The sequence below is a fragment of the Electrona antarctica genome (genome assembly GCF_951216825.1).
Source record: "Electrona antarctica genome assembly, chromosome: 2".
Classification (NCBI taxonomy): domain Eukaryota; kingdom Metazoa; phylum Chordata; class Actinopteri; order Myctophiformes; family Myctophidae; genus Electrona; species Electrona antarctica.
The window spans coordinates 28,773,981-28,784,501 of record NC_136807.1 but is presented as its reverse complement, the minus strand read 5'-3'; the positions used below and the strand labels follow the sequence as shown (position 1 = coordinate 28,784,501).

Here is a 10,521-nt window from a genome sequence, read left to right as displayed (position 1 = left end):
GGTCCATAACTATTAATAATTTAGCTGGGGACCCAATGGTACCCCCACAAAGGGCCTTAGGGGCCCTGAACTCCAATTTGAGAACCACTGCATTAGGGTGTTCACAAATGCATCTGTATTTTAGAATTCTGAAAACTGTTCGGGTATATATCAAGCAAACTTACAAAACCATCAAATCAAACACTTTGCAATAAAACAAATGTAGACCTTTAAAATGAGTCTTAGACAGTTTATTATAAAGATGTAGACAATAAAAAAAGAATTTTCACTGTAATTCACCATTGAAGTTTTCAGCCTGTGATAACCAGTCAGGTTGAAATACACAATAACTATGCTTATACTGGTCTCCCCTTAAAATTTGTTTTTGACAGTGCAAATATAATTTGGTCATTTCACGTTGCCATATTCTCCAACATTCCCTTCCCAACAACACCAACAAGAGAGGATCTATTGTAGATGAATTACCACGATTTTAAATAAACTGAAAAACCAAACAAAAACACACAAAAACTGGATGTTGAGGCCCAGACAGACATCAAGCTTCCTTTAACCACATGATCCCTACATAGGCATGATGTAATGCAGTGAGCTTAGACAGACGATGTTCAAACATTTGGGTTTTTTTCCCCCACCAATGACATGCCCAAAATAGGGACACCAGGGTCAAAGTGCTTAATTGCCTGTGAAATGTATTAACATAGTTCTGCCATTTCATGAGTGACAATGTTAGGTCAGCATGGAGCAACTGCTGCACTAAAACCGTATGAGATGGGTTCAAATAATACATCATGAACAGCAATTAGCCGATGGTTGAGACTATGCAGCGTGTTGCCTGCAAGAATTCCAGAATATTCCAATTTTACAAACTTAGACATTTGACAAGTAGATAGATACACAAATGGAAAATGTTTAAGTTGGAAGGCTAAACTACAGAAACACAGACCAGTTTCTTGGATATCTAATATGCGCCACATGGAAGGCTTAAGAGGAACCAACTCAGAAAAGGCATTTTCTGAGGTACATAGCTAGTGTCTTCTTAAATCATAGTCATTAAAACAAACATTAAACCTTTGTTAACTAAGCTATTAACATTGGGAGGTGGTGTAAAACAAATGCACTTTCCTTTTAAGTTGCAAACATTTTTTTTTCTCTTCACATGTATTGCTCAGTTGAGGATGACTATACATTTTTTTCCCAACAAATAATGTGTGCTTAGTTGTAATAATTAACAGTAAAACAGGATACCAAAAAGGTGCAGTACTGCAAATGGAAGTGGAGATAGCTGCTCTGTACAATACTATGCATATCAACCTTCAGTGGACTGATCAGTAAAGAGTTCTGGAGCTTAGGCTATGGATTTAAATATGGCTACCAACTCATATGTACAGGTTTGTTATTTCATCACTGCCTTCAATTTCAAGATATACAGTTTTTTTATGATTCCTCCCGTCTTCCGTTCTTGCATTTCTCCTTCTACCCTTGCAGTCTTCTATTCCAAATCTGGCATTTCTGGAAAAAAGTGACAAGAGAAAAAACTCTTTAGAATGACGCAGAATTAATTTATCCTAAAATAAGGATAATAGTATAATATTAGTAATTCAGCACACATGAAAGAAAACAAAGGTTGTCTTAGTTTTTTCCCCCATGTGTGCTGAATTACTATTATTTTGGAACGGTGGGCACACCACCGCTAACATGTGACATTGTCCCTACGCATGTATGTCTGTCTGTCTGTCTGTGGTACCAACAGGTGACAAAGTGGCACTGTTGAGCTTCACACTGTGCACTGTAAGAGTACAGCACAATACGGGTGCGAGTACACTACAGAGTACAGTACAGGTACAGTGCAGTACAGTACGCGTACATACTTGGTACAGTACACTACACATACAGTACGCGTACAAGTACATGTATAAGTACGCATACAGTATGTACTCTTACAGTAGCATACAGTACTCATACAGTATGCGTCATACAATTCGCATACAGTACAGCAAGTACAGTACACTACAGTACAAGTAGTACAGGAGTTCAGTACAGTAGACTACAGTAACTAACAATTACAGTATAGTTCCTCTGCTCAGTTCACACTGGAGTGATCTTTTTACTTTATTCATAAAATAAATGCCTTTGCAGACAGTGCGGGTCCTGCAAAATCCTGTACCGTCCCACAAGAAACTGGATGTAGCACACAGTATGTGCTTCATTTTTAGCTTCATATGAACTCATATCTTATGGCTAAATGCAGAGGAGAATGTAATTTAAAAACGTTACTAGTCCCGACAGCTATGTGCATAATACACCTAGAGTCAAGCCATAAGTGGAGCCTACTGTGTCGCTGTCCGTGGTGCTGTAATGGCCATCTGTCTCAGCGATTATGTCCACCAGTGTGGCTTGACAACTCGGGACAGTGTGCTAGTCGACATATGAGGCTGTTCGGCATGGCAATTCGCTAGCATATCGGCTTGCTAGGGGTGTCTCACAAGACTCAAGGCCACACGGTCAGTGCACCTGCCTTGCTGCCAGTGACGTAAGTCATGGTATATCTTTATTCAGTTGAGGCGGAAACAAAATGTGTGCTCCCGAGTCCTCCCCGTCTTATCGCAATGTTCATTTTTAACCAGATGTTCTGCCCCACAAAGGGAATACATCGTCTCTGTCGGGAGAAAACCTCAATATGTCCAAAACAGTTACTTATCAGTCAGGATTCAAATTCAAAAATCACACCCGTGTGAAGTGAGGGGCGCTAACATATTAAAGTCTAACTCATGTTGATTAGGTGATCTAAAACAAACGGTGCAAACAAACATTAAACACCATTAACAATAAAGAGACTATGACGTGATGAGGCACATTATGACATTTTCTCTTCATTGTCAATGGCGTTTACAAAACAAACATTGAACTAAAGACAAACATTAAACCTGTGTATAGGAGGGGCTTGCAAATAGCAAAAGTAGCAGATCGACAAGTTCAAAAGCTTTCGAGCTTGCAAATCTTCCACTTATTTATGAAAAAAAACACAAAAAGTATAAATATGGATATAAGTGGTTTCTGCCCGACAGAAACGATATGCACAATTTCACATTCATCAGACTGACGGACCATATCATTAATAGTATTAAAAAATGTCCATAGACTCCCAAAGTTCCCTCAGACTTCACAAAGTGAACTCAAAGTTGGCCCAAACCGCTTAACTCCTTTACACAGCTAATAAAAAGGAAAATACTTACTCTCATCATCACTATCTGCAGACTCATCCTAAGAAACGAGATAAGCAAAGCATATAGTTAAACATAAGCTTACCATATTTGAACACGACACAATCAGATTTATACTGCCATTTATCAAACGTATGTTAAATTGAACTACCTACTGAGATTTGATAACATACTGTACACTGCAAATACTCAGAACGACGGTATTGCTTGCCGGAAATAATGGATTTTGGTCCATTCATAAATATGATAAATATGAGTAAAACAATATATGAATAGGTAGAATAGGATAAAAACAAGTGTTTTGTACAGCATGACTTATGCTTTTTAAAGTAACCGGAAGTTAGGTCATCATTCCAATATGGCGGAGGCACTGGGTGCTGGTTGTTACTATGGGACTCAATGGGAGTTTCGCCTCTTTATATAGAATCTCTTTGCTACAGTGTGGCGTCACTCAAGGCTGCAGTGGATGAACGACGAGATGTTTCCATCCGCGGATGTAAGAGAAAAACATAACCTTCCAAAAACTGGATTTTGGCTCATTTTAAGCAGAAGAAAAAGTAATAAGCGCATGCGTGCACGTTGGTTCCGTATGTAGGCTGTCTAACATGAGAGTAAAAGAAAACCATTATTTTTTTAATTACCGGATTAAATGACATTAAACAGATTTTTACGTTCCGGCACAAGCGGGGGGGGTGGAGAATAAAACGGAATTTCACGTTCCAGGCATTAATACGGTTACGTTTTAGAGAGATTAAAAAGGTTTCTTACATCCTCAGCACCATCTAGATCAGGTAGGTCATCTTCACCCCCCATGGTGTTCATCATCTGTAATAGTAATACATAATTAGTTAAATTCCACCATGAATGTCCCAAACTGAAAAAGTGTAACCACTTTATAACCTGTTACAGCCCATGATACATTCGTTTGCAATTGGGAAAATAATCAAGGCTGCATTTGATTTCTAGTTCTTTAAAGATTAGTTTTTTGGGCTTTTTATGCATTTATTGATAGGGAACAGTAGACAGACAGGAAAGGGGGAGAGAGATGGGGTGTGACACATGGCAAAGGCCGTCGGACTCGGGAGTCGATAACCATCTGGGCACCTGACTTCTAGTACTTACGTCTGAGAACTGGTCAAAGTTGCCAAGCTCTTCATCGGAATCATCCTCCCAGTCTTTCCAATTGTTAAAGTCAACACTGAGCCAAGTTAACTGTGGGCAAAAATAAGTTAATTTGGAGGATTTCTCAATCACATTCCAACATCGTCAAAACAGGAATATCCCTCTTTAACACTGAAGTAAACAGTGGTCCCATTCCTTCCCCAAAAAACCTTGACATTTTGCGTCAACGTGTGGACACTTGTGTGACTGACCTTAGCCTTTTCTTTTGTTAGCCTCGGCCATGGCTTCCCAGGTTCTGCTTTTCGTAAACAGCACAACACTGAACGATCTGTACGTTTATGTTTGGATTCCTGCGTTTGAGGGAAGAATGACATTCAATAGTAATATCTAATGAGACATAAAACAATAATGAATAAACTATTGAGTGCTAAGAATCAGCTTAACCCATTAAGACCTGATGCCGATTCTACAAATTCCTTCAAAAATTATAGCTCTTTTTCATAATTCAAAATGATTCAAGATTTAAAAATACCAGATGTACAAGCTTACTGCGCGGCACGAAGTGACGCACTGTGAGCATGTATATCTGCTATTTTTTGTGCCAACTAAAATGACAGATGATTTCACGGTTTCAATAGGCTTACCTTTTGATCAATGGCTTCAAAAAGGTCTACTTCATTTGCATGTTTGACCATGTCAGTTCCTCCAAGACAGCTGTTGGTGAAAGCATGGGACACTAAATGAACAGCTAGTATTTATGCAAAGGAAAAGGAAATTACCAATAGGAACCACAATGGTGGAAAAATGTAAGTATTTGCGGCAAACCCACCTGAATTCAAACTTTGCTTTGTCAAAGTTGATCTTGAGATCCTTGCTGTCTGCAATGCAAAACTCAATGAAGACAGAGTCCCTCCTATCGTACCACTTGGCAGTTGCTGGATGCCTACAAGATAAAGAGCACGTAGTGACGTTAACACTTTAATAAACCTTGCCACAATTTCACCTTCTACAATTAGTCAAATTATGTTATGAATTGTAAAAACAAACTGACAAAAAAGTGAATTCATCATGTATGCTACATTCATACAGAATGCTAGTGCCAATAGCCCCTTATGCCGGGGCTCCACTCGCGTTTGGACAAAATGAACCGGGGCGAATTGTTGACGCCGTCCAAACGCAACACGCAGAGTATCGTCGCAGTGGAGCACCCTTCATTGAATAAAAAGGGAACATTCCCTGCGTTGACGGACACCCACTGGCTGCAGTGGAGTCCCATCGTTACAGTCTTTAGAAACATTCATGTTAAGAAATTCTTCAATTAAACTCAACAATTAATTGAAAATTCTGTGGTTCTATCATTGGTTGGTTTTCTGTGAATGTAATGCTTTCTGCGTGCACAGCCCAGAAATGCACTTGTGGGTCGGTTAAAAAGTCCCCCCCCCCCCCACCTTGGTAGCCACAGAAACGTCTCTGCTTTTGCATGTGATGTGACAGACAAGACAAGTGCACTTCATTTAATTATATTCTTCCTCATAAAAGATGCCATTTTGTATATCAGCAAAATGTGTATGTGTATTGAGGAATATTAAGATACTCCTATTTTCTTTTTAAATGCCGCTTATCAACTAACTGGTTAGTCGATCAATAAGGTTATCAATTATCAACTAATGAATTGATCGATAATTTGCATCCCTAACTAAAAGGGAATACATGATACAGACCACCTGTACAGGACAGGTGCGGGCTGGTCATTAGACAATGCCTTGCCATCAAAAACCATATGTATCGGGTTGCTATACAACAGCATCCAATTACACAGAATGCTCTGATGACAAGATGGCACCAAAAATTCTATAAAGGAAAGATCTTCGCATTTTCAACTGCAAACCACTTCAATATGAACAGTAAACAGACCTCACAATTAACATTTCTCACACCTATGTCATGGTCAAATAGCTAACATTACCTGCAGAGGAGCATGTTTCACTTTCAATACTGTACAACATGATTCAAGGACACATGTCCACCTCACGGTCTTGTTTGAAAGCTTACATTATTTTACTGAACACATTTTTCAAATCATGTTCTTGACATTGCATGTCAATTCTAGCATACACCATTGATAAGTGTATTTGAACCTGTGTAGAGTGCAACCAGTTATTTCCTTATAAGATAAAGCTTTAATAATCCCCCTAGGGAAGTGTGGGTCTCATAGCAGCATAATAATATAATATATATTATAACATAATATATAATATAAATTCAGAGTAAATATGAATGAATATACTATTCAATATACATAATATCTATCACCAGTGAATATGCACAGACTACTGTGCACATACTAGGCTATCCATTCTTACAATCATTGCTGTTTATTCAACAAGGAACATTTATAAATACTAGGCAATATTAATATGATATATATATAATAAATATACAGATTAAATGCACCAGATCTAAATTGCTAGCGGTCTGTGGCCTTACTAGCCAGACAAATCCTCTTAGAAGATATAGCATGCATGAAGCAATCAGGGGCCAGGGCCATACACACAGGCACTACATACGGTCATACACCCCCCTCCTCCTAACTTTGCTAATGTTAGCTGCCTGGCTTGCAGATTTAATGCTATATAGCAGTTAAAATGTAACCTATGGGCGGCTTCCCACACTCCTAACGTTAGTTGTGGACCCAGAAGGGGAACCACTGCTAACCTGAAAAGGGAGGAAGAAAGAATCCCAATGAATGAATTAAGTGGTGGCTGGCTGGCTAGCTAGCTAGCTAGTCCAAGCTGATAAGTAACGCTAGCTACTGCTAGCCACCCTCCATATGAGCCATGCGGTTGCACCTGATCCATCCATGCCATTATAGAAGTCACGTTAGCAGCAATGTTGATCAACTTAACGTTTTACTCATCTGTCTGGCTAATGTCAAGACGTGAACGACAATAATACATACACGCGTTCAATGGCAATTAATTACCAGAATAGAAAGGCGGTTATTCCGTGTCTTTGGTGCTTTGTTAAATTCCAATAAATCGGGTTACAAACCTAGCTTGGCTAGCGAGCTAATCGTTAGCTTACATTGGACTAGCTAGCTAGGGGCAACAAGGCCATTACATCCCGCGAGTCCCGCCTTTGGTCAAATATCATTATGGCATCATTATATCATCATAATAAAACTATTTCAGAACAAGGAGGGAAGAAAGGTGTCTACGCCGTTGAAATTACGTCATCACATTCAATAAAATGTGCCCTTTTTTAAACGTTAACGTTAATTACTACTAAACTAAGGAAGGCTGGAGTTTTTTGCGTCTCTTCTCCCAACATTACGCAAAAACAAACAAAAACATGCTTACATGATGTCTCGGGTTGTGCGTAAATCTTCTTTTTTCCCCCTACAGACACAATAACAAGGCTTCTTTCTTTCTGACAACTATTCTAAATGATTGTTCAATTTCAGTTCCACGTTATTCGGCGCAAAGGGCTCCAATGGACTGTGCGTGTGTGTGGTGATCCTGGTAGAGTACACTCTCTCGTCTCCGCGTGCGTGCGTAGACTGCGTACCCTATGTGCGTGCGTACGCGTACCGCCCCGACGTGTCTGACGCAGTCAGCGCGCCGGCCCTCTGGACTCTTCTAGAGCGTTCAACCCGAAGATCTCGGATCAACAAGCCCACAGCGTGTCGCGCACGCTACGCGCCGTGGGCTTGTAGATCCGCTATTTTCGGCGCGCGGCCCCGTACTACGGCGCATTGTATGCGCGTTCAGCTGGCAACATGGCCGTCTCTATCAACGCCCCGCCCTGTGGTTTCTATGGTGACGATACTGCACAGACTGGAAGAGCTGAGAAGTCTGGCAGTGGGCACATTCATTCTTACAAAATGTGAAAAAAGTATTCAGAATTTCTGAATAGGTCTGAAATTATGTAAAGCAATAGGATACATGATGTGATGCCTTGCCAACAATAACATAAAACACACACTAGCCCTGAAGCTCCAGTCAATCAGGGTTTAAGTGGTTAATGTCTACAAATACACATAGCACAATCAAGCTGGTACGAGGTTAGGTGCATAAGGTTGGTCACAAAGCTGGTAGCACTTCGGTGGGTCCATAAATCAGCAGCAGCCTTGCACATGAGATAGTTAGACGCGAAAGAGTCAGTGCAGAGCACACTGTACATGAGATACAGTGAAAACAGAGGTTCAACCAGTACCAGAGTAGTCTAACTTTGGTACTAGTCCACAAAGGGCTTTCACAGGTAAATCACATGGGAAAGTCTATGGGTGGTCAGCCTGATGACAGACGGTGGTCAGGCCTTGTTCAACTGATGGTGTAAATATTCAAGTATTCCTGATGTGACTGCAGTGAAACATACATATACCAGGCAAGCAGGTCAGATGTGAAAAAAGAAAAAAGTCTTTTTTTTGTCTTGTACAGTACAAGGCAGTTAAAACAGCAGTAAAATTAACAAATAGAGCTACACAAACACAAGCTTAAAAAATTGCAGCAGTTATATAGCCTACAGTAGGAAAAACTCTAGTTAAAAGCAATTTTATAAACATGAGTTTTAGAAAGTTTGAAAATAGGTAGCTAGTACTAGCTACCACATTTAACATTCTTTAAACTTTGTTTTCTTTTTTGCTTTGCTTGTCTGATTTCCAGTGGAAATCCAAATGCATTGTCCTGGGTGCAGTTTCAGGGGGTCTTCAAACAAATTAAGCTTGACAAATAGTCACTATAATTAAATTCACTTGATGTTACAATACACTCATACACATAGTCTATCAGTGAATATTCAAACATGTATCATCAGAACCTGATGAATATATTTGATAGGCGTTGGTCATGGTCATATTGTTGCCTTGCTTTGTTTTTATTCCATTTCTGCTGTTATACAATTCTGACAATTACATTTTACAAATGTTAAAGTAGGCCTAAAGTGCTTTTCCTGGTACAAAGACACAAAACAGCCATTCAATTTTTTTAATAATCTCTCCAAGCTTTAACTGTGATTTGAACTTTTTTTTCCTTTGAAAAATACTTGAAATAAAGCCATAAACCTTATGATACTGGGATCATATTTCTCAGTATCATTCATTCAGGTGATTGATCTCACATATATGCCATTAGAAATGCTTAGAACTGAATGTTCTGAGCACTGACAGACTACAACTTCAGAATGCAGCAGCCAGTGTTAACAAAAACCAAGATGAGAAACACATCACTCCAGTTTTAGCATCTTTACACTGGCTCCCAGGAACATTTAGGACTGGTTTTAAAATCCTTTTGTTTTTAAGGCACCGATTGTTTAGCACACTCATACATTTCCGATTGCCTGCCCGAATAAGTTCCAACCCGTCTCCTTAGGCCAATAAGGTCATCTAGTGCTGGCCTCCTCGATGCGCCAAAAATATATTAAAAAAAAACGCTTTTATAGGCCAACGGCTTGGCCAATCTCCCATGACAGGCAACGACCATGCAAGCTCAAGACCCACTTATTCTTGCCATTTTCTTTTAATTTGTTTTTGATCTTTCTTTTTAAATCTGGTTTGTTATTTTTCTTTACATTTTTTCTTTTGACCTTTTCATGTAAAGCGATTTGAGCTGCATTTGATGTCATGAAAGGTGCTATACAAATATATAGTTTATAATTATTAAACAAGTGGCCACTGTGAAAATTACACACACACTGGTATATTGTGTGTGTGTTGTTCATCACTGTCCTAAGCAGGACCAGTCCAACAGCACGAGGGCCCTATGGTGTGAGCACTGGAAGTGCGTATTATTTCAAAGATTAAACCATTTGACTCTCATTATTACAACTGAGGATATACTGTAGACACCATGTATCACTGCAAACAAATAAAAGGAAAGGGTTTAGTGGATTCTGTATAAATCCTGTCCTTCCTCTAGGTTTCATTAGACTTGAAGGGTCTGGAGGAAAATTGTGTTAATACACAATATAATATACAATTCTGAGGAGAGTGATCTTGATTTGAGTGCGCCGATGGACCCTTCTTGGATAATCCATGTGAATGCTGGGAACGAGATTTTATTTTAAAAATGGAAACGGTCCAATGTTAAATTTAGCAAAGTAAAAATATAAAGCCTCCTAAAAATGTCTTTAGTACCGAATACTATGAAGATCTGGATTCAGTCCAGGTTTTCTTCCTAAG

The 10,521-nt window shown here is 39.3% G+C and overlaps 1 protein-coding gene across 1 annotated transcript; it reads right to left on the bottom strand.

Annotated features, from left to right (window-relative positions):
* Nucleotides 1–215: 215 nt before the first annotated feature.
* On the bottom strand, nt 216–7,960 carry LOC306914518 (prostaglandin E synthase 3-like). The gene is made up of 8 exons (XM_079491587.1): nt 7,703–7,960; nt 5,173–5,286; nt 4,988–5,057; nt 4,595–4,693; nt 4,344–4,433; nt 3,990–4,046; nt 3,234–3,261; nt 216–1,509 (listed from the first exon to the last, which is right to left on the bottom strand). Coding segments are annotated over exons 1-8 (480 nt in total). The 5' UTR covers nt 7,705–7,960; the 3' UTR covers nt 216–1,489.
* Between the last annotated feature and the right edge of the window lie 2,561 nt (nt 7,961–10,521).

Coding starts and splice junctions, on each gene's coding strand:
- LOC306914518 (XM_079491587.1), bottom strand. Junction 4,434..4,594: donor TAACAAAAGAAAAGGCTAAG/GTCAGTCACACA, acceptor TTTTGCCCACAG/TTAACTTGGCTCAGTGTTGA. Junction 3,262..3,989: donor ATCTAGATGGTGCTGAGGAT/GTAAGAAACCTT, acceptor CTCGTTTCTTAG/GATGAGTCTGCAGATAGTGA.